At 46.0% G+C, this 24,101-nt stretch overlaps 2 protein-coding genes across 8 annotated transcripts in view; both read right to left on the bottom strand.

Annotated features, from left to right (window-relative positions):
- Positions 1–3,058, bottom strand: part of AP3B2 (adaptor related protein complex 3 subunit beta 2) — a 28,853-nt gene extending 25,795 nt beyond the window's left edge. Inside the window, exon 1 of the mRNA XM_082736148.1 lies at positions 2,777–3,058. Within this exon, the coding sequence (XP_082592274.1) occupies positions 2,777–2,889 (113 nt within the window). The 5' untranslated portion in view covers positions 2,890–3,058. The remainder of the gene's footprint in view (positions 1–2,776) is intronic.
- A 281-nt stretch (positions 3,059–3,339) lies between these two features.
- LOC309867377 (uncharacterized protein) lies at positions 3,340–24,096 on the bottom strand. 7 transcript variants are annotated; one of them, XM_082736187.1, is made up of 5 exons: positions 23,991–24,096; positions 23,421–23,480; positions 4,693–4,894; positions 4,137–4,426; positions 3,340–3,443 (listed from the first exon to the last, which is right to left on the bottom strand). In XM_082736187.1, exons 1-5 carry the CDS (start codon positions 24,018–24,020, stop codon positions 3,411–3,413), a joined length of 615 nt encoding a protein of 204 aa, XP_082592313.1. In that variant the 5' UTR covers positions 24,021–24,096; the 3' UTR covers positions 3,340–3,410. The 7 variants fall into 7 exon arrangements, with proteins under 7 accessions (XP_082592313.1, XP_082592318.1, XP_082592312.1 ...); XM_082736192.1 differs by lacking the exons at positions 23,421–23,480; positions 23,991–24,096 and adding exons at positions 6,481–6,498; positions 8,102–8,932; XM_082736186.1 differs by lacking the exon at positions 3,340–3,443 and having other exon boundaries at positions 3,451–4,426.
- Between the last annotated feature and the right edge of the window lie 5 nt (positions 24,097–24,101).

Consider the following 24,101-nt stretch of genomic DNA (forward strand, 5'->3'; position numbering starts at 1 on the left):
ACTCGGAAACCAGACACGGGCAGGGAAGGAGGCTCTGGTTTCCTTTTCACTGCTCAGAGACAGGACTCAAGAGGGGGAGGAAGGTAGGGAGTGGGGACTAAGACACCCCAATCTCTGGCCAGGGGGTAAGTGGGGCAGGGGAGAGCTGATCCAGACAGAGGGGAGGGACGCCCTCCTCACCTCCACTCTCCGGCCACATCTGGACCTCGGCCTCCCTAGAACTGCTCTTCCTCAGAAATCCTGAGCACCTCCTGCCCACTCTGACCCGACCCCAGAGCCAGGTCCTCGATTCCATCCTTCCTATGGGCCTTCTCTGATCTCTACTTCCTCCCTCCCCGGCCCAGGGGGTTCTGCCCCCTGGCTCCAGCCGCTCTCTCACTCACACCCCTGGCCCTCCTGTCCGTGCTGCCCCTACCCTGCCAGGAGTAGCTGGCTTTATTTGCTGCATTTCAGACCCCCTTGATGTGCCTCAAATCCCCACCCACAGCCTTGCTCTCTTGCTCTCAGAGCTTCGCCACCTGCTTCTCACAGCAAATGAAAGGCCCCAGACAAAATCCCCAACACCTGCCTCGCCTCTCGTCCTGCCCCCCCCCCCCCCCCCCGGGGCAGCAGTCCTCGTCAAAGCCAGCTCCACCCTCCCCCCAGCTCTGTGCGCCTCGCCTCCCACTACCCCAGGGGCCGCCAAGCCTTCAGTTCCCTTCAGCCTCTCCCACACTACCCGCTCCCCCCAACAGCAGTTAGACTTGCTCTCCCATCCTGATAATAAATAAAAAAATAACAGCACAAATAAAATAAACAAACCTTCTCGAACCACTGATCTCCTCAGGCAACTTTTTTTCTCTCCCCTTCACAAACTTCCAGAAAGCAAATTTCCCATTTGCTGTGTTTGATCTATTCACCTCTTATTTGCTTCTCTACTCACTGTCACTGGTTTTAGACGCTGATAAGAATTTAGGGCTGAGGGGCCGTGACGTCTGGAACTTACGTGGTTCAGCCAAAACTGCTGATGGCTAGAGGGTTATACAAACCAAATATGGCAGAATGTCAACAGTGGTTGGATGGAGATGGTGGATATTCTGGTACTCCTTGTATCACGCACTCAATTTTTCTGTTTGTTTAACATTGCTCATATAGAATGCTGGGGAAAAATTATCTAGCTCCCCCTCTTCGGACTTGGCCAGACTCATCCCCCAGGACAGGAGGTGGGGAGCAGAGCGGGGTTGACCTGCTCTTTGTCAAACCAACAGTCATGATTTCTTTCCCTTGTCTGTGTTGACCTTGCTGGTGGCCTCCTCCGTCTTGAAAGCACATTCGGTTTTCCTCCTGTCTTTGGTTTACTTTTCCTCAAGCACCTTCAAACACTTTCCCCTGCATTCTGGTCGTGCCTAACGTCTGCATCTTCCCAGTTCATCTCTGCACTTTCTGCATGCATTTCATCAACTCTCCCTGAGTTACCTTAACTTCCTTCTATGGCTTTGATTAATGCATATGTTAATAATCTCTCCTGCAATCCCAGCTACCTAATAGGCTTGAATATATCCCTCAGAGCTTACAGTCTGTCAAAAGCTGGGCTCAACATTATTTTCACCAACTTGCTTGTAACGTCTTTATTTCCAATAACATTGTACGGTGCTACCATCTATCCAGTTACAAGAAATAGTGACCTGAGTATTACCCTTATCTTCTCCCCACCGTTAAGCATCAGGTCTGTGACTTCTACTGCCTCAGAGGTCCTCAAATCCTCTGCCCCTCCCACAGTCTAGACTACCCTCCCGTCCCCCTCCCTTGTCTCCTGCTCAAACCAGCATACCCCCAACGCCTTCTCCCCAATCCAGCCGAGAATCCTTCTAAAACGCCAGTCTGAGATCACCTGCTCTTGGTGAGCCCTTGGCATCCTCCCAACCCTCATTTCTGGTCACTCCTGGGGCTTGCACACGATTCGGGCCATATTGTATTAGCACCTACAACACGCGTGACCTGGCTCCCCACCTCCCTACAGGCTCTTTCCTCTGCCTGGAACATCCCTCTCTCTCCCCTCCCTCTGTCCTCCACGGATAGGGACCAGCTCCTAGCATCCCTCTGACGCTCCTGTAATACGGATTCTTCCCCTGTGCTCTCCTCTAGAGCAGCCAGAAGACGAGGACCGAGGGCTGTCTCAGGTTCACGCCTGTATTCACAGGGACTAGGAGGAGAATGGACACAGCAGCCCCTTACAAATGCTTATTTCAGGATTTACAAACAGACGAAAGGACCAACGAGTGAGCCGAAGGTGGGGGTTTGGTGGTAGAAGGGTAGGCGGTCCAGGTGGGGCAGATCTCTAGGGTCAAGGTGGGAAGCAGGAGTGGGTGAGCACCGGCAAGATGGGAGGAGATGGGGGCGCGAGCGCGGGGCCAGAATGAGGTAAATGGATTTGTAGGAGGGGCCAGGCCTGCGAGGTTCCGAGGGCCCCAGCGCGGGCCTTCCCAGACAGGCCCCAGACTCAAGCTCAGGGACGCTGACCCTTCCCCCGCGACCTTCTGGAGCCGGCTCGCCCGCGCGAAATCGGCGGGGAACCTGTAGTGCAAACCCGCAGACCAGGCACGCCCGGGCGGGAGGGCCGGCCCCTCCCCGCCGGCCTGCAGCCCCTCCCGGGGTCCCGGCTGGGTCTTGGCGCCGGGCGCCGGCGCGGGGGAGGGGGGGTCCGGGGCCCGGCCGCCGCGGGAGGGGGCAGGGCGGGCTTCCGGTCGGCGCGGCCGGGGCGCTGTCCATGGTGCCGGCGCGCCGCGGGCTCCCTCACCGCTTGTAGTCGGAGGAGAAGATGCCGCCGCTCGCCGGGTCGTGGCCGTACTCGGGCTCCCCCGGGCCGGCGGAGCCGCCCTTGTCCTCGCCGTAGGCGGGGGCGGCCGACATGGGGCTGCCGGGCAGAGCGCTTCGCCGGGGCGGAGGCTGGGGCCGAGGAAGCGAGCGCAGGCCGGGCTCCGCAGAGGCCGCAATCTGCGCGAGCGGAGGCAGCGCGCGGATTTATCAATCAGCGCCGCGCCGTGAGGCTCTTAAAGGCACCGGGGCGTGCGGAGCGGAGGGCGTGTCCACGGAGGGGGCGGGGCTGTGCCGCGGGGTCTGGGCCCGCCCCCACTCTCGGAAATCCCCGCCCCCTCCCCTTCCCGGGAAAGGAGACCCCTGTCCTTTAGAGGGATTCGATGCACCTCCGCGTCCTGAGGAGGGACAGCCTTCCCTCACCCTCCCGACCACAGGGTCTTGGTGGAAGGTCCCGACCACCCGGCTCCGCTCATTCCAGACACAGCCACATATGCTCCCCCGGGGCAGTGGAAGGAAAGCCGGGGACTGAAGAGGAGGCTGAACTCATCTTTGCAAAATAGTTTAATGATCATTCTGAAGCCCCAGTACACAGTCAGGAGGGCCTAAGGCCACACCTAGTCCACACTCAAGTTCAGGTCCACCGACATCTAGAAAGGAAGGGAGAGGGGAAGAAACTGGGTTAAGGTTTGGTGTGACAGCCAGGGCTCCTGGATCATGTCAGGCCTCCAGCTCAGCTGCCAAGGCCCAAAGTACCCCCAAGGAGAGATGGCCTGGATCTAGAGAGAAAGTAGTGACCAGGTTTTGGGAAAGGGGTGAGATCCAGTTGGGCCCGAGTTTGGGCCATGGGGTTGGATGGCTGAGGTCTCTTGGCTGGGTTTGGAGGAGGAAGAGGAAGAGGAGGAGGTGGTGAGGAGGGCTTGACTTGGAGAGCAAGAGTTCATAGGGCTGAGTCTTGATCTAGACTAGGTACCAGATGTGGGATCAGAACCAGAATTTGTGGGGCTGGGTGTAAAGGGCAAGAAAGATGGGCTCCGTAGGTAGGTTCTGCTGGGGGAATGCAAAAGGGGGTTAACAAGGACCAGCGCAGCGTCCGGGTTTGGAAGCTGGTAGGCTGGAGGAAATAGATGTGCCCAAGATCTGTGAGCTGGGGCCTTCCTGGAGTGGGCCCAAAAGAGTTTTAGAGAAGTGGAACTTCGAGTTGGCAGGCCTGCTTTGTTTCTGGGTGCTTTGGGTCCGGCAGAGTAAAGTGGATCTTGAGTTTGAGGTTAGCCCTGTTTGTTAACTGGCTGTGGAGGTGGAGGCGGGGTGGGGTCGTGGCTGGGTAACGGAGCCACACTCACCGAGCTAACAGGACTGCCGTCTATTCGCAGGGGGTCCGGGGTGGGCCAGGGGCCGAGCAGACGCAGCGCAAAGTGCACACAGTTGCTGCGCGTGGGGTGGTAGGCGGGCGGATCGGCGTCCATGGCCTCGCGCACACGGCGCTCCAGGGCCGCGGGGTCAACGCCGCCACGTCTACGCAGCACACGCCACAGCGAGCGGGAGCGCTGCAGCGGGCGCTGCCCCTGTTTGGATACAATGCCTTCGCAGGAGCCCAGAAACGCGTGAGGCCCTTGGCCGGCGACATTCCTCCCTACAGGGATGGCCCAATGGCTGTAGATCAGAGCCGGGGTGGGTCCCGGGACCCTAGCCCTGTGATCCCGCTCCCAAATATCCCAGGACTTGGGGGTCCTGAGCCCCATACCCTGCGGGACAAGTACCCTTCTCCAGAGACGCGCGCCTCCAGCCTGGGACCTGCAGTTTTCATTCCCCGTGGGCCCCACCCACGGGTGGCGCAGAGCTGCGACCGGCAGCCTCTCTTCGCAGACTGGGGCCGTCGTCTCAGCCGGAGATGCTCACCTTCGAAATGGATGATCTCCCCGCGGCCACAGTACACTCCCACGTGGGCCCCGCACCAGCGTCCCGTGGGGGACAACAGCCTGAACAGGAAGAGGTCTCCCGGCTCGGGCTCCTTGCCTTCCAACTCCACCGCCTCGAAGTGCCGCCCCAGGAAGGCCTCAGACAGGAAGAACTTAATGGTGCTCACTGCCCCTGTCAGGGCCTGAGAGGAAACAGGGCCCCGACCACTGGGCGTTTGCACAGGCTGGGGTGCAGGGGGAGCCGGTTCCTTCCCCTGGGCGTCGGGTCCGCTGGGCCTCCGGGGGCTCAAGGAGACCTGGCCCAGGGCCAGGCCTCACTAGCCCACCTGTGCCTCCGTGAGCTGAATTCCAGAAGCCTGCACATCACGGGTAAACCCTGCCTGGAGCCACCACTAAGAACCCCTCAATTCCCAACAATGGCGACCGCCTCCTCATCCAACCTTTTCTTCCCATCCTAAATTGCAGCCTTTCCACTCCCCTCCCCAACCCGGAGCTCTCCCTTCCTCAACGGGTCCCATCTTGACATTCCCTGGAGGCAACAGGCGGACTCGGTGGACCCGAGTCGAGCAGAAGGCCTGAAGAAACAGAAACCTGAGTGACATGCAGACCTGAGACAGACATCTCCTCTGGGGACTGAGTGGTCTAAGTCCCCTCCAACAGCCTCGGCCGCAAACATCTATTGAGCAGCTGGTCCTGTGATGCTTAATACCATTTTACAAGAGAGGTACAGTACCCCTGTTTGCAAGTTGAGGAAACTGAGGCTGAGGTTCTCCATTGCCTGAGTGCACACAGCTCGGGTCACCTTTACCTCCCTTTCCTCTGTAAGGAGGTAAGAAGGCCATTGAGTTCCGGTTTGTCCTATCGCCTGGGAACAGAGCGCTCTGGGGACTTGGAGAGATGGCCCCCTGGGCCGTGCCGGAGATGGGGTCTGAGACAGTGCCCGGGAAAGAAGGGGAAAAGAGGGCCCGTTGAGCACTGACTAACCCCAGGCTGGCAGAGGACCTGGGAGAAGGTCCCAGGGCTGTGGGTATCTTTGTTGGGACGGAGGGGCTTGACTCCGGCGGATTCAACAGGGATGGGAAGGAACCCCATGAAAACGAGGAGTGGGCGGCCCAGGTCCGAGCTGCAGATGCCAACCACTGCGTGTCCAGTTGCTCCGGTCCCTGACGCTTGCGTTTCCTTCCTAGCCCTCGTCTCCAGTCCCCTCTACTTATTCCTGGGGGAGTCTCATTTTCCCAGACTGGAAGCTGTGGCACACTCAGGTGAGCAACTCATCCCCAATTGCCTGGAACTTTCCAGGTTTTTAAAATTGAAAGTTGCGGTGGCTCAGTGGTTAAGCGTCTGCCTTGGGCTCAGGTCATGATCCCAGGGTCCTGGGATTGAGCCCTGCATCGGGCTCCCTGCTCAGCAGGAGGCCTGCTTCTCCCTCTCCCACTCTCCTGCTGTGTTCCCTCTCTCACTCTCTGTCAAATAAATAAAATCTTTAAAAAAATAAAAATAAAATTTAAAGTTGCACATCCCGAACCCAGGAAAACCTGGATGGTCACCCTAGACTCCAGTCTCTCCACGTCCTTGGACTTCAGGAGACCACAGTCATGGTCATGCTTTCTGGCAACACACCACGTAGGGCGGGCACCTGGGTCCTGCTTCCCCCCCTCCCGCTTTATCATTAGGCCAAGTCATGGTCACAGCTGTGCCCCGGGCCTCTGAAGCAGCAGACATCCCACCTGGGGAGACAAGACAAGTTGAGGATTTCTGCTCCGGTTACCTGGGACGTGAAGCTCATCTAGAGAGAAAACAAAACAAAACAAAACAGCTACCACCACCTGACCGCTGAGGAGGGAGGGTTCCAGCCGCCGCCCCTCCCCCTGAATTCCCCTAGGCTGTGCGCGCTGTGTGTGGGGCTGTCCATGCACAACTCTGCATTTCTTGTGCCCCTAAGTCTGAAGTCCTGGATGCAGGACAGGGAGACCGAATCCTGGCTGAGCCACTTCCCTCTATGGGACATACACACAGGACTTCCTCCCTGCGGGCCTCAGCTTCTCGTTTGCGAACAGGGTCCGATAAGCTCAGAAGGCTGGGCATCACAGGCCCATTGTGAGACACTGAGAGCCCTTTGTGAGCTGGGCAAGGAGAGACGGGCGGTGTTTGTTGATCTTTGGTCCGCTCCGGAGCAGACCGAGTTAGAGAGGTGGGGGGAAGGCATCTTTCCCAGCTCAGAGAAGAACAATGAGCCCTTAGAGGCTGGCTGCCTCCGTGACCCCTACCCCGGAGCTCTCCGAGAATTACCCAGTTGGAAAGGCCCTGGCAGGCAGGGCCCCACCCAACTCTCCCTCTGAAAGTTTCCAGTGGTGGTGGGGTCATGGGGCACTTTGGCCACTGCCAGTCGGGCCCTGGAATTTGAGTCAGGGTCTGGACGAGGTGTCCCTTCAGATAGTGGATCTAGGGCTACATGCGGTGCTCCATCCATAATATCTATTGCCAAAAACTATGCTAAAGCCCCACTGAGCCCTAATGACAAAATGTCCTAATGTCATAAAGGAGACACTGTTATTCTTCCCATCTTACAGACACGGGAACCACGGCTTGGAGAGATTACCAAGGTTACAGGCTCGTAGGTGGAGAAACCAGGATTCAACCCCAGATGGTCTGGTTCTAGTGCCCTTGACCTTAACCACTGCACAGTATTGCCTCTTTCATGTTGCCAGCGCACGAGTGTCCCCCCTGCCCCCAGACCTCACCACCAGGCACTAGTTAATGCCAAGTACTGACCCCTTGTATCCTTCCTGATCTGGAGAAACAGCCGCCCTTCCCTTTGACTTTCATTGAACCAAGCCTCCACTTTTTTTGTGAGAAAGGAAAAGGACCAGGGCCCTGAAGCTGGGAGCCAGAGCCCAGTCCTGTCCTGACAATTCTGCCTACTCTACTCCGCTGGGGCTGGCCTGAGCTTTTCCTCCCTTCACCCTGAGGGTTTCGGGGGAACAGAATGATGAGGGTAGCCCTGCACCAGGGTGTCAGGCCCTCTCTCTGAGGCCCCTGCAGGACCTCAACCCAATGGGGTCCTGTCACTGCTGTTGTGGGCCAATGTGGTGGCCCTTGGTTCTGTGACTATAGTCTGACCCGAACTTCCGGCCCCTCCCATCCCCCTTCAGTATAGTCCCAGGCACTGTTCCTCCGTGGGAGGCAAGAGTTTGGGGTCACTGCCCTTGGCTGTCACCTTCAGTCAGAACCAGGTTTGGGGCTCCCTCTTGGGGCAGAGCAGGTCCTACCCTTGAGCCCCCAACACCCTGCTCTGGCCCTTCCTGCTCTTACAAAGGGTTTGGTCACCTCTTCCCTCTTGGCACAGAGGGACCCCACTGGAATCCCAGCACCTACCCCAAGCAGCTTACCTTGCAGTGGCCACACTCCACACCTTGCTGGGTGCTCTCCTTCTGTGGCCAGAGCAGGGAGGACAAGCCGTCTGTCCCTCAGGTAGACAAGGAAGCCAAGCAGGAAGCCCTGGGGCCCTGAGCATTAAGGCCCCAGCCAGTTTGATAGCTGCACTCCAAGTGCCCTGTCCCCAACCTACTGAGGTCTGAGAAACTCTGTATTCCCTTTAAACGTGTTGAGACTTGCTTTACCGACTAACATATGGTCTATTTTGGTGAATATACCAAGTGGATTTAAAAATTTGTTTTGCTCATTTATAGTATTCTAGAAATACCAATTGGGTCAACATGGTTGATAATGTTCAGATCATCTATGTCTTTATTGATTTTTTGGTAGTTTTTCTATCAGTTGTTAAGAGAGGAAGGTTAAAACTTCTGACAATTGCAAGATGGTCTATTATTTCTCCCTTTAATTCTATTGAGTTCTGTTCTGTGGATTCTGAAACTTATTAGATACATAAACATTTTATGAGTGTGATGTCTGATGAGTTGACCTTATATCGTTATGAAAATGTTCCTTATCTCTGCTACTACACTTTGCACTGAAGTCTATTTCATCTGTTGTTGTTATGCTCCCTATTTGGAGTTTCTGTCTTTTACCGTCCTATTACTTTCAATTTGTTCTCTTTATATTTAAACTGCAGCTCTTGTAGACAGAATATAGTTAAATCTTGTTTTATTCATTTTGGTAATCTCTGCTTTTGAGTTAAATTGTTTAGCCCATATATATTTAATATAATAAATGATATGGCTGGACTTAGGTCTACCATTTTTTTTTAGTTCTTTTTGATTTTTGTTCCTTTGCTCTTCCTTTCCTGTCTTGTTTCAATATACTCAAGTTTATCGTCATTTTATCTACTGTTAGCTCAACCTCTGTCTTAATTTTGAGTGTCTCTAAGTATTGAAATATACCTACTAAACTTTTTACAGTCTACTTAGAGATAATATCGTATTTCATGTAAACTGTAGGAGACTTGTAAACAAATGAGTCCATTTACCACTATCCCCTACTCTATCCTTTATGCTGTATTTATTATGTGTGTTTTAACTATATACTATAAAAATCAGAAGCTAATGTTCTAATTTTTGCTTTAAAGTGTCCTATCTCTTAGAGAAAGTGAGAAGACAAAAATAGTCTTTTGCATTTACTTCTGATCCTCTTCCGTTTTTTTTTTTAATTGAAGTCTACTTAATCTACAGTGCTCCGTACGTTTCAGGTGTACAATAAAATGATTGAACAACTCTGTGCGTTTCTCAGTGCTCATCAAGGTAAGTGTACTCTTGATCCCCTTTATCTACTTCACTGGTCCCTCCATCCCCTTCTTCTCTGGCAATACCGATTTGTTGTCTGTATTTTTTTTGTTTGGCCTCTTCATTCATTCGTGAAGGTTTAAGATTTTCTGATGTAATTTCTCTTTAGCCTGAAGAATTTCCTTCAGCATTCCTTGTGCAGGTCTGCTGGCAATAAATTCTCTTAGATGATTTCTTTATCTGAAAAATATCTATATATCATCTTCATTCATTCTATTGGATGTAGAATTATTAATGATTTTTTTCCCAGTACTTTAAATAAAGACTCCCCCCTCCCCCACTGTCTGACCTTCACTGTTTCAGGTGACAAGTCAATGAGAACTCCAACCTTTGTTCTCCAGTATGTCATGTGTTTATCATTTTTGGCTGCTTTCAATATTTTATCTCTCTTTTCAGAAGCCGGATTGTGATGTGTCTAAGAGTGGTTTTGTTCATATTTAATCTTCTTGCGGTTCCCTGAGATTTTGAATCTGAAAATTTTGTCTTTACAAAACGTAGGGATTTTTGTTGTCATTAATTAATCACATTTTCCTACCCTGTTTTCTCTGAAAACTGGAACTCCAGTTAATGCCATCACCTGAATATTTTTTGATAGGTCATATTTTTTTTTTCAGTATTTTTTTTCTCAGTCCCTTGACTGAGAGGTCTCTTGATACTTGATTTCACTGACCCTTTTTTGGATTCTGTCGATTTGCTGTTAAACTCACTCATTGAATTTTTTATTTTATTTTCAGTTCTAGGTTTCTTTTTCTTTTCTCTGTTAAGATTTCTCTTTCATGTATCCATTATAACTTTTTCCCTTAAACACTCTTATAGATATTTATAATAGCTGCTTCAAATTCTGCTCCCCACAACATTTGGGGATTATTGCCATTCTATCAATTCTATTAATATTGAGTTACATTTGGAGGTGGGGCATCTCTAGGATTTTAAAAATGCGATAATGGACATTGGGTGGGGATGACACCTTATACAGAGTCTGGATTTTTTTTGTATCTTCTGAAGAATGTTGATTTTTGTATTAGCAGGGAGTCAAATTAATAGCTGGAAACTGACCTTGTATTTGTGTAGTTTGGGTTCAATGTTTGTTATGGTGAGTTTAAGGTTCCTCATTATTATTAGAGTGAATGCCTTAATCCTGGTGGATCTTCCAAGATGTGGCCCCTGTGGGATTTCAGTGGACAATCTAAGACATTTACCCATGCTCCTCTGAATTTGTGAAAATCATACTATAAATCCTATCTCTCTTGGAGCAGGCAGCAGCTGAAATACCTGCCCTTCTCTTCCTGCCTTTGAGCTGTTGCTTTCTGCTGGACTCCTTGGGAGTTTCACCTAGTAGCTCTGCAGTATGGGGGTCACCCAAAGATTTGAGGGGATTTCATAAGCAGGTTTAGGGGATTTCCTCTCTGCAGATCCCTCCTTTCTGGGTATTCTCCCTCAATATCCAGCTGCTCTGGCAGCTGGTCTGAACTTCACCCACTGATATCTTTTTTTTTTTTTGTTTTTTAAACTATAGTTGCCATGATGTATATGACATTCCGGGACTATCTATAACTGTGAGTCTGTGCCTTTTGACCACCTTTACCCATTTTTCCCAGTTCTCCACTAAAATCCACTGCTCTCTTAAGCCAAGAAGTCTGGCTTTCTGCAAGAGTTCTAGCCACCCACACTGCGCAGACTGGGGAGTGTCCTAAGGAGAAAGTTTTGTAAGGAGGGATCTCACCCAGTGCAGCTCAATTCCTTCAAGGATCAAATCTCCAGGTTCTTTGAATTCTTGGTTACTCTCCAATTCTTCCAAATCATTTAAGAATTTTACTTTATTTTTATTTTTTAATAGTTTTTTTAAAGATTTTATTTATTTAATTGACAGACAGAGGTCACAAGTAGTCAGAGAGGCAGGCAGGGAGAAAGAGGAGGAAACAGTCTCTCCGCTGAGCAGAGAGCCCGATGTGGGGCTTGATCCCAGGACCCTGGGATCATGACCTGAGCTGAAAGCAGAGGCTTTAGCCCACTGAGCCACCCAGGTGCCCCGAATTTTACTTTTTTATTTTTATTTTATTTTTTTAAAAATTTTTAAAAGATTTTATTTATTTGACAGAGAGAAATCACAAGTAGACGGAGAGGCAGGCAGAGAGAGAGAGAGGGAAGCAGGCCCCCCGCCGAGCAGAGAGCCCGATGCGGGACTCGATCCCAGGACCCTGAGATCATGACCCGAGCTGAAGGCAGCGGCTTAACCCACTAAGCCATCCAGGCGCCCCCGAATTTTACTTTTTTAAATGAACATTTAAAGTAAACTATTTTTGTTGTACATTGCTATGAATTTTAACACATGTATAGATTAATCATGGTCAAGATCGAGAACAGGTTTACCATCCCAAAGAACTAACCCATTAAATCATATTTGTATGGTCCACTTAGGACAATTAATGAATCAAAATTGGCACGTTATTTTTTTTAAAAGATTTTACTTATTTGAGAGCACAAGCAAGCACAAGTGGGGGAAAGAAAGAGGGTGAGCAGATTCCCCACTGAGAAAGAGAGCCCAACAGGGGGCTTGATCCCAGGACCCTGAAATCATGACCTGAGCTGAAGGCAGACACTTAACTGACTGAGCCACCTAGGTGCCCTGACACATTATTATTAACTAAGGTCTATTACTTCATTCAGATTTCCTTACTTTTTTGCCAAGATCCTTTTCCTGTTTCAGGATTCCATCCCAGATACCATATAACATTTAGTCATCATATCTCTCTGGGCTGTTCTCAAAATGGTTTTGATTTGCCTTTCCTTCATAGTTGAACATATTTTCATGTGCGCACTTCTCATCTGTAAAATCTCGCTCAAGTTCACCATTTTATAATATACAATTTAGTGGGTTTTAGATTGTTCAAAAACATGCACAACAATCACCATGTTTTTGGTGATTGCAGAACATTTTCATCACCCTCAAAAAATACCCTATATCCATGAAGCAGTCACTCCTGAATCCCCTCGTCCCCCAGCCACTAGGAACCACTAATCTTTTTGTCTCAACAGATTTGCATATTCTGACATTTCATATGAATGGAATTATATAATCCACAACCTTTCGTGTCTGGCTTCTTTCACTTGGCACAATGTTTTCAAGATTCATCCATGTGTAGCCCTTGTTTTTATGGTCAAATAATACTATGTTATATGAATATGCCATATTTTGTTTATTCATGCATCAGTTGATCGGCACTCGGGTTGTTCTCACTGAGTATTATGAGTAACTGTTATGAATATTCATGTACCAGTTTTTGTTGGAACTTATATTTTCAGTGCTCTTGGATAGATATCTAGGAGTGGAATTACTGGGTCATATGGTAATTCTGTTTAACTTTGTGAGGAACCATCCAACGGCTTTCCAAAGCAAACAGCAAATTTGCAAATATCCAAAGCAAATTACATTCTTACCAGCAATTTTCCAATTTTTCCACTTTCTTACTTATACTTGTTTTTTTTTAATTATAGCAATCCTAGTAGGTTTGAAGTTGTATCTCATTGTGGTTTTGATTTGCATTTCCTTAATGACTAATGATGTTGAGTATCTTTGCATGTGGTTATTGGCCATTTGTATATTTTCACTGGAGAAATGTCTATTTAATACCTTTGTTGATTTTTAATAGGGTTGTTTTTATTTTTAGGTAATTAAGAATGCTTTATATATTCTGGCTACTAGTCTTGATCAAATTATAGTCCATAAATATTTTCTCCCACTCTGTGGAGTGTGTCTTTTCACTCTTTTGATATATATAAAAGTTTGACACCTGAAAGTTTTCCACTTTGGTATAGTTCAAATTTTATTTTTTAATTTTGTTGCTTGTACTTTTGGTGAAGAAAGTATTGATAATACAGAGTCACAAATTAACAGCTGTGTTTTCAGACTCTTCTAACTTAAACGCTTAGGCCTTTTATCCACTTTGAGTTAATTCTTGCATATGGTGTAAGGCAAGGGTCCAACCTCATTCTTTCACATGTGGATTTACAGTTTTCCTAGCACAAATTGTGGAAATAGTCTTTTCCCCACTGAATAATCTTGGGACTTTTGTTGAAAATCAATTGGCCATAGTTGTATGAGTTTATTTCTGGACTCTGAATTCGATTCTGCTGATCTATACGGTTATACTTATACTGGCATCACACCGTCTTTATTATAGATTTGCCGTAGGCTTGAAGTAGGGAAATGGGAATCCTCCACCTTTTTTTTTTTTTTAAGACTGTTTTGGGTAGTTAAAGTCTCTTGCAATCCTATATGAATTTTAGAATCAGCTTGTCCATTCCTTTAAAAAAAGAAAAAAAGGCAGTTGGGATTTTGATTGGGATTGTGTTGAATTTGTAGATCAGTTTGGGAGAGTACTGCCCTCTTGTCTTCCAATCTATGAAAATGGGATGCCTTTCCATTTATTTAAATCTTCCTTAGTTTCTTCCAACACTGTTTTGTGGTTTTCAGTGTACAAGTCATGCTCTTCTCTGTAAAAAATAATTACTAAGTATTCTTTTTTTTTTTTTAAAGATTTTATTTATTTATTTGTCAGAGAGAAAGCGAGCGAGATCGAGCACAGGCAGACAGAGTGGAAGGCAGAGTTAGAGGGAGGAGCAGGCTCCCTGCGGAGCAAGGAGCCCGATGTGGGACTCGATCCCAGGATGCTGGGATCATGACCTGAGCCGAAGGCAGCCGCTTAACCAACTGAGCCACCCAGGCGTCCCCTAAATATTCTTTTTGATACTATTGTAAATGAAACAGTTTTCTGAATTTCATTTTCTGTTCATTGTCAGTGTACAGAAATGCAACTGAGGGGCGCCTGGGTGGCTCAGTGGCTTAAGCCTCTGCCTTCAGCTCAGGTCATGATCCCAGGGTTCTGGGATCGAGCCCCACATCGGGCTCTCTGCTCATCAGGGAGCCTGCTTCCCCCTTTCTCTCTGCTTGCCTCTCTGCCTACTTGTGATCTGTCAAATAAATAAATAAAATCTTTAAAAAAAATGCAACTGATTTTTATGCATTGATCTTATCTTCTGATAGCATCCTGAATTTATTAGCTCTATTAACTTTGTGTGTGTGGTGTGTGTGTGTGTGTGTTCTTTAGGATTTCCTATATATAAGATAATGTTATCTTTAAATAGAGGCAGTTTTACTTTTTCTTTCTAATCTGGATGGCTTTTATTCATTTTTTCTTTCATAACTGCCCTGCCTAGAACCTGTAAAATACTAAATAGGGAAAGCAAGAACAAACATCCTTTTTTTATTCTTAATCTTAAGAGAAGAGCTTTCAGTGATGTTATCTGTGGGTCTGGTGTGTGTGTGTGTGTGTGTGTGTGTGTGTGTTAAAACACACAAAACATAAAATTTACCATTTTAACCATCTTTAAGTGTATAGCTTAGTGGCATTAAGTACAATCATACTGTCGTACAACCATCATCACTAACCATTTTCCAGAACATTTTCATCATCCTAAACTGAAACAACCCAGAATCTCTGTCACAGTTCCCACCTTCCTTTATGAGGCGATTGTAACAATATCAAGAACAAAGATGGTCCAATAACAATAACAAACCATACAGGCCAATAATTTTTATGAACAACGATGCAGAAACTATCTTCTAAAATATTAGCAGACTGAATGTAGGAATGTATTAAAACTCACCATCAATTTGGGTTTATTCTGAGAATTCAGGCATGGACTAAAATGAAAAAGCTGTTAGAATAAATCACCCACTATCAGATTAAAGAAGAAAAGCCATATATTATAATCTCATTAAGTATGTAAAAACATTCAGTAAAGGTTAATATCTAAGATAACAGCTTTTAAGCAAGCTGGAAATGGGAAACAACTTACTTAACAAAGATTATCATGGCAAACATATTTAATACCAAAGTGTCAGAGCTGCTCATGAGTTGAATTGTGTCCCACAAATATTAGTATGTTGAAGTCCTCACCAGTATCTCAGAATGTGACCTTATTTGGCAATGGAGTCACTGCAGATGTAATTGGTTAATATGAGACCATTAGGGTGAGTCCCAATCCAACGTAACTGGTATCCTTACCAAAAGAGGAAATATGGACACAGGAGCAGACACACACCCAGAGTGAGAACGCCATATGAACATGAAGGCAGAGGTCAAGGTGATGAATTTACAGCCTAATAGACATTAAAGGTTGCCAGGAAACCACCAGAAGGTACAGGAGAGGCAGGGAGCAGCTTCCCCACACAACCTTCAAAGGAACCAATCCTGCTGACATGATGATCTTGGACTTTTAGCCTCCAGAACTGTGAGACACTGACTTCCTACTATTTAAGCCGCTCAATTTGTAGTACTTTGTTACAGCAGCCTAGTGAATTAATAGAGCTTCCTTTCAAAATTAGAACAAGACCAGGATGTCTGCTATTACTGCTTCTACTCAACACTGTACTGAAGATGTTAGTGTAAGGGAAGAAAAAAACCTCCTCCTCGACCCTCTTAGGGTCTCTGGCTGGACTGGAGAATTACGCTGATACAAGATTAGCATGAGAAAAGCATACAAATATTATTAAATTTCTACCCATCCATGATGGGGGGGATGGGGGGGGCCGGGTTCACAAAACAATGAAGACCTGAAAAAGCGACCAGAGAAGGAAGCTTTTTAAACTTTTAGACAAAGAAATAATGTTTGCCAAGAATTAACAACACAGGGATTTGAGCTAAGTGTAGTAAATGGTGAATATGAGGATAGAAAAGTTATATATTGGTCTATTCCTGGTTCCTGACTAGGCACTCCTAAAATCCTTTTAAATTCCTAAGTGATAAGAGCACTAGAAGCATCTTTAACATTTGGCCTTTTGCCCTGGTTTGAAACAGAGTTCCTAAATCCCTTGGATCTGATCATAGGTGAGAGCAATGTTTTCTGTTCTAACGAGGTGACTCTTGGTGGGCTTTTGGGGAGGCTGGTCACCAGAAAGACCAAGCCACGGTTACAAGGTCAGAATTTTCAGTTCCATCTCTCATTCTCACGGAGAGTAAAGGGGCTAGAAATGGAGATAATTTTATGTATATAAAAAATGTTAAAATTTTTATTTAAAGTATTTATATTTAATATAATGTATATACAATCTCCATATTTGTAATTACCTCTAATAACATTAATAATATTACATAAATCACTACAGTAGATATATCGAATCCTATGTGTCAGGCATTATACAAACTTAGTGCTTATGACTACCTGAGAGGTAGAATGGAAGAGCCTGATATATCATGGATCCATCTTGTAATCCCCTAAGGAGCCACTGGAATAGGACTTTTGTAGTTAAATAAATTCTAGAGAATAACTAGTGGCCAGTGTGAAGCATAATGGAAACTGGGAAAGCAGGTTTTCAGGGGTGGCTGGACAAGGACAAATGAATTAAGAGATGAATGTGTTAACTAAGGTCATGGCAGGCCCAATAAAAAGACAGGGACATAAAGGAGAGATTGAGGTAACTGACACTTGAGAATCCCTTTAACTGAGCTGTGCCCAAACCCCAAATCTCCCTTCCCAGGTTAAGAGTTAAGGTTTCTTCCAGTTTTTGATTCACGTCCACTGGTAATTAATAGCACTTTCTACTCTTTCAAAGTGCTAGAACATTAACTTACTTAATCCTTTCAAAGTACAGACAAGCATGTTAAGAGAAAATGATTTTAAAGGTTTTTTTTTCAAGGTCCAAAGGACACAACCAGGACCATAGCCCAGGTGTTCTGGTGGCTGAACCCCATGGGTAACAACGCAGAGCAACTACGGTCTATTTGGCTAATAGGGCTATTGAGAGAGCAGAACCTACATCTTCGTGAGGTTAGAGTCCTGGCTTGTTACAGATAAAGCTTCATGTCCATCTCTATTCAGGATCATTCCAAGAGAATACATTTAGAGGTTTTCAAATCAGGAAGATCACCAATATCCTCCTTGCTTTTCATAATTATGTCAATTTTCCTCAACAGAAGTCAGAGACTTACAGCATCCAAACAAAACTGTAGGGTTTTTTGTTTTTACCAACTGACCCTTCTCAGAGCCTAGCAGAAGCACTGAGGATCTGTCTATCCCCTGATCTTTGTTACACTCTCCTCACCCCACAGCTGGTTCCTGCCTCCAGCGGGATGCCAGGAACACCCCACTGGCCAGCCGAGGAACAGCCTAATGCAAATAAGAACCATCTTTATCATGTTTTTATCACAGGTAATTGCCACCTGGTCTCCAAAAGAGAATGAGTTTTTATATGTAACCATGAAAGTATGTGTATCTGAATAGATGGATTAATCTGTGTTGAACTTGGGAAAACCATTGGGGTGCTTCTGTGGAATTCCTGCATTTGCTTGTATTTGTGGTTCTCAGGTCCCTGGAGGATAGAGAACTCATTATCATCCTGGATCTTGTCTGCACACATGTAGGAGAGCATCTGAAGGCTCTAATTTTGAATATTCAGGATTTGATTGAAAGGAGTAAGGATCCTGGAGTCTGAGAGGTACGTTTCATTTCTGTTTAGTAAGTCAGTTCTCATTTACTGAGAGCTCATTAACTATTTATTATCCACCAGGCTTTATTGGTCAAGTCACTGGAAGGAGAAGCAACGGGAGGGGAGTGACCCACAGCAATCCCCAGAGGACAGAGTCAGCGCCACTTGCTGATAAAGCAGACTCTGGCCATGTTTCACTGGAGACAGTTTCCACAGGGAACAGCTGGGTCTTACCTGAGCAAGTGCAGGTTACACCTGAGTGGTTCAATGACTTATACAACTATGCCACCCCAAGGTATTTTGGGCCACGTTTATATTTGTCAGATTGTTCTTCGGGATTAAGAACAGAGGCAAAACTGTCACAACAACCAGAAGTGAAAAACATCCCTCAAACACACAGTGAAGACACTTACAGGTGACAAGTGACCCAAACTAAAATTTCAGGAGGAAAAAAAACCAAAACAAAACCATGTGAACCTGAAATTGAGAACCCTGTGAAATTTTGAAAGAGACAAAGCATATAGATAAAGCATATAGAACACATATACTCTTTACTTGCACCTAAGAAGTAGTTCAAGCAGAAAATTTTGACCCCAATCTTATTTGAGGATTATACAACTCATGAATCATATATTCACCTTTATTTTGCAGAAACTATTAAGGCTCTAAAATGTGTACAGAGGAGCAACGGGCTGAGAAGACTAAGACAGTCTTGAAGAATAAGGTGCGTGCGCTCATCTTACCAGATACCGAGTCTTACCATAGAGCTGTAACAATTAACACGGCGGGGTGCTGGTGCAAGATGAGATGAAATGACTAACAGAACAGACCGGTGGTCCCAGAAACATTGGTGAACCAATACTTTAAAATCTGTATCTTGGAGTGAGGAGATGTGTCCATTTCATCATCACAGAAACAAGTTAACTAAAACAATGAAAGAAGATTAAGAAAATAAATGTGCCTTCCACTACTATTTATACCCCAGGTCCATGAGGGGGTGGACGTCACTAACAAACTAACAAAGTCAAAGAAATAACTTTCTAGATGGTTTTGTTCTGTTAAGGAGGGGATGATATCATAGGAAGCAATGATCCTTATCTTATTCCAAGCAGAAACCAAGAAAAATCATATCTTTTTTTTTAAAGATTTTATTTATTTATTTGACAGAGAGAAATCACAAGTAGGCAGAGAGGCAGGCAGAGAGAGAGGAGGAAGCAGGCTCCCCGCTGAGCAGAGAGCCCGATGCGGGACTCGATCCCAGGACCCTGAGATCATGACCTGAGCCGAAGGCAGCGGCTTAACCCACTGAGCCAACCAGGCGCCCTTAAAATCCTATCTTAACTTTTCCAGTTTTGTAGTGTTGTAAGAATAGCCTGGCTCTTCTAAAAAATGACAGGTCAGGTTGTGTGTGAGAAAAAAACGCACGTGTGGTTGTCACTGCTGGTGCTCTTCATTTCTCCCGTACATCAAGGTTTCCATCTGGTGCCCTCTTCCTTGTGCCTGAATGACTTCCTTTAATAATTCTTGTAGGGAGGGGATGCTGCTGATTAATTTTCAGCTTTAACATGTCTGAAAAAGTCTTTATTTCACCTTGTTTCTGAAATAAGAGAACTGCTAGAGCATTCTAACTCGACAGTTTGGTTTTGCTTCCTCTTTAAAGATGTTGCTCTAATACGTACTTGTAATGTTTCCACCAAGTTATCTGCCATCATCTACTTCTGTTCTTCTGTAATATCTCCTCATACTGCAACGCCCCCTGGTCCCACGATTGCTTTTAGATTTTTTTCACTAGCTTAAAAGATTTTGATTATGATGTGCCTGGTATATTTTTTCCTGTTTCCTGATCTTGGATGTTTGCTGAGCTTCAGTCTGTAGATTTATAGGACTCATCTGTTTAGGAAAATCTTGGTCATTATTTCTTCAAATATATCCTCCCCTCTTACCTCTTTTAGGGATTCAAATTACAAGTATATTAGGCCACCTGAAGTTATTTAACAGGTCACCGATACTCTGTGTGTATCAAAATTTCAAAACAAAATTTCCTATTCCATGTTGGATAGTTTCTATTACTATGTTTCAAATTCAGTAATCTTCTGCAATGTCTAATCTGCTATGAATCCGACCCAGTTTCTCATGTCAGATGCTGTATTTTTCATCTCAAAAAGTTAAATTGGGATTTTAGATCTTCCGTTTCTCTACTTAACTTTTTGAATCTGTGGCATACAGTTCTAATAACTTTTAATGTCCTTCTCTGCTAATTCTAGTATCTTTGTTCTGGGTTGATTTCAATGATTATTCACCCCATTTGGACTGCATCTTTTTTTCTTTTTTGCATGCCTGGTAATCATTGATGAGATGTTAGACATTGTGATTTTTACATTGTTAACTGCTGGATATTTTTGTATTCCTACAATATTTTTGGAGCATTGATATAGTTCGAAGATGTAATTATTTTGAATGTAGTCCTTTCTGGTTTTATTTTTAAGATTTGTCTGGTGGGACTAGAACTGTATTTAGGTTAGGGGTGTTTATTCCCCACGAATGAAGCAAGACTTTTTCAGTACTCTCCCCAATGCCTAATGACTTACAAGTTTTTCCAGTCTTGGTGGTGGGAATAGGCACTACTTTTTCTGCATAATTCTTTCAGGTGGTTTTTTTTCTGGCATCACGTTTCCTCACATAGGAGCCGATCAGTACTCTGGTGAACAGTCCATGTGAACCCACTTTCTATATTGACCTACCCAGGTCTCTCCTCAGTGGTACACTGTCCTGTAAACTCTAGCTGCCTCGGTCTCCCTGGACTCTCACCTCCATTATCTTCAACTGAGCGAGTCCACTGGCGTAAATATTTTACACTGCTTTTACTTCTCCTATCAATACTTTAGTTTGATACAATAGTAGAGAGATCTATTGACTTTTTTTTTTTTTAAGATTTTATTTATTTATTTGACAGAGAGACAGAGATCACAAGCGGGCAGGCGGGGGGCGGGAAGCAGGCTCCCTACCAGCAGGCTCCAAATACCAACACATTGAGAGTTGGGGCTTAAAATTACAAGTTTTTAGACCACATACATATTTTTTACAGAGGAAGTGAATCACTACATTGTACACCTGAGGCCAAAGTAGAACTGTCAACTATACTAAAGAAAAATGTTTTTTTTTTTTTTAAGATTTTATTTATTTAACAGAGATCACAAGTAGGCAGAGAGGCAGGTAGAGAGAGGAGGAAGCAGGCTCCCCGCTGAGCAGAGAGCCCGATGCAGGGCTCGATCCCAGGACCCTGGGATCATGACCCGAGCCAAAGGCAGAGGCTTTAACCCACTGAGCCACCCAGGTGCCCCAAGAAAAATGTTTTCTAAACATACATATTTTCAGGGGAGAAGGCACATTTCACTCCACAGCATTGTACCTACTCAGAAGTGTCTCCTCTGATAGTAACGACCGAACTCATGAACAATTCGAGAGTGTGTATGCCAGCCCCGTGTCACACGCTTATATGGGTAGCTTTGCTTATTACACAGGTGAGGGAACCGGGTCGAGCTCATTAACTAGACTAGGTTACAGCTGCTAAGCTGTTGCAGAGCTAGGATTTTTAGCTCAGGCAGCTTAACTGTAAAGTTCAAACTCCTAATTCTCTCCTTAAACTCCCTTAACTAGAGGAAAAGTCATTTTGAGATCTGAGGAACTGAGTTCAGGAATTTACTAGTTTAGTTGTTACACTTTTGGAACTGGATTGGAGAATGGCTTCAAATATAAAGTGACTCTTTTGATAACTACTTATAAGAAAATAAACCAGACACAGGACACAGCATTTAAGTGACTTGCCCAAGCAGTCTTTTGGCACATTGGCAGCAAGCCCCTGCTGTCAAACTGGGTCTCCTTTCTCTCATTCCCTAATGCCCCTATGTTTACACAAGTGTCTTGAATTCATTTAAAAAACATCTCCTCACACTGGGCATCCAGGCACTGTCCCCAGTATCCCTCACACAGAAGCCCTGTTTGTACCCCCTTTAATCATCCAGGTGTCACTCTTGTTCTGAGATTCAACTCAGCATTGAGAGAAATCAGTCTGATTTCTTTCCGAGTTTAGTGGAATGTTTCTACTGTTTTATCATTAAGTATGAAATTTAGTATCAGTTTCTTTCAAGTGCCTTTTATCAAGTTGCTATTTGTCTATTCCCATTTTGCTAAGTGTTTTCAATCAAAGGAGATATTGAATATTTTCAAAAAACACTTTATCAACTGAGATGATCATACAGATTTAACCCTCATACAGATTTAAACTATTAATACAGTGATTTATAGAAACAGGCTTTCTCATGTTGTATCATTTCCAGGATAAAACCTTTTTGGTTCCAGATGGAGGGAACAACGGAATCTGCTAATATTTTACTTTAGGGGTTTGTATTTACGGGAGTTTGGCAGTTTTTTCTTCCTGTGCTATGTTGGTCAGGTTTTGGCATTAGTGGGTTGCAAACATAAAATGGGTTGAACAACTCTCCTTGATGGCAGCACTCCGGGAATAAGGGACAGCAGGAGCAGAGACACCAGGATGAAAAATAACAGGATATGCTCAGAGAATAGGATTTGAGACTTCTTAAGTGGACTAAGTAACACAAAGCAGGTTTGACTAGGTTACTAATTAATCTTCAAAACACAACTTCTGGTGGCGCCTGGGTGGCTCAGTGGGTAAACCGCTGCCTTCGGCTCAGGTCATGATCTCAGAGTCCTGGGATCGAGCCCCGCATCGGGCTCTCTGCTCAGCAGGGAGCCTGCTTCCTCCTCTCTCTCTGCCTGCCTCTCTGCCTGCTTGTGATCTCTGTCTGTCAAATAAATAAATAAAATCTTTAAAAGAAAAAAAAAAAAAAAACACAACTTCTCTGCCAAAACACTTTTACTCTCATTTTACAGACAGAAGAGAGTCCGAACTCTTTGGCTTGTATTCAAGATCCTTCCTGCTTTAACCCAACTTACTTCACGTTCAACCTTGTCTGTGACGCTTGTTTGCCCAGAACACTGGGTGTGAGCTATGACGCCACATCCAAATCCTACCCACCTATCAAGGCAATAGCTCAAATGTCCACAAAAACTTCCTGGATCCAACTGAACTATTTTGAATTCCTGCGAACTACAGCAAATCCTCAGCTTCTGGCTTGCCAACTTCTCAAGCTCTTTGACAGCTATAGGGGGCTAGCCAGTGTCAACCCACCCCTGCCCCCAATTCATGTCCTTCCCAGAAACTTAGAACGTGACTTGACCTGCAAACTGTCATTGCAAATACAATTAGTTAAGATCAGGTTATACTGGAGTAGGGTGGTCCTTTGTCCCGGAGGACTCTGTCCTTTTAGAGAAACTGAGACACAGAGAAAACATCCGCTGCAACAGTTAAGATACGAATGATGCAGCTACAAGCTAAAGAATTCCTAGGATGGCTGGTCACCGCCAGAAACCAGGAAGAGGCAAGAAAACCTTTTTACCCACAGCTTCAGACAGAAGCATGATCCTGCTGACATCTTCATGCCGGACTTCTTGGTTCCAGAACTGTAAGAGAATAAACCGTTGTTTTAAGCCACCCAGTTTGTGATGCTTCGTTACGACAGCCCTCGGAAACTAAAACAAGGGCAGTTTTGATCTGTAATTTGTCTTCCTAACCGCAACAGCGCTATGTCCCTAGTCCAGCTGACAGCTATGGAGGTACTCATGCTCTCTCGTGAGTGGGCAACAGTGGTCGGCAGGAATTACCGAAGCTCAGGAGCTCCTGCTCCGAGACGACGCACAGCTAATGCTCAGTAAGCGTAACCATTCTGACTGCAGGGTACGCGGCTGCGCAGATCATCGGGACGCAGAAACGGAGTCAAATACGCGGCAGCCGGCGAGGGAAGGGCCTCGATCCCCCGAAGGACGCTCAGGGAGGAAGGAGCGAGTTCTTGGGGAAACGGGAGTCTCCAAGCCGCTTTCCCAGCCCCCGCTGAACTGCTCTGCCCTCTCCCCACTCCCCACCGGGGACCCAGCAACTGCGACCTCACTCCAGGAGTCCCATGGCCCACCTACCCCGCCACTGACTCGCATCTGCGGGCGCATCTGTGTCGCGTCAGCACGTCCCGCTGTGTTGCGCTATTGCGCGGGGCGGGACTTCCTCCCCACGACCGGAAACCGGAAAGG

This window comes from Mustela nivalis (genome assembly GCF_964662115.1).
Source record: "Mustela nivalis genome assembly, chromosome: 6".
Lineage (NCBI taxonomy): Eukaryota > Metazoa > Chordata > Mammalia > Carnivora > Mustelidae > Mustela > Mustela nivalis.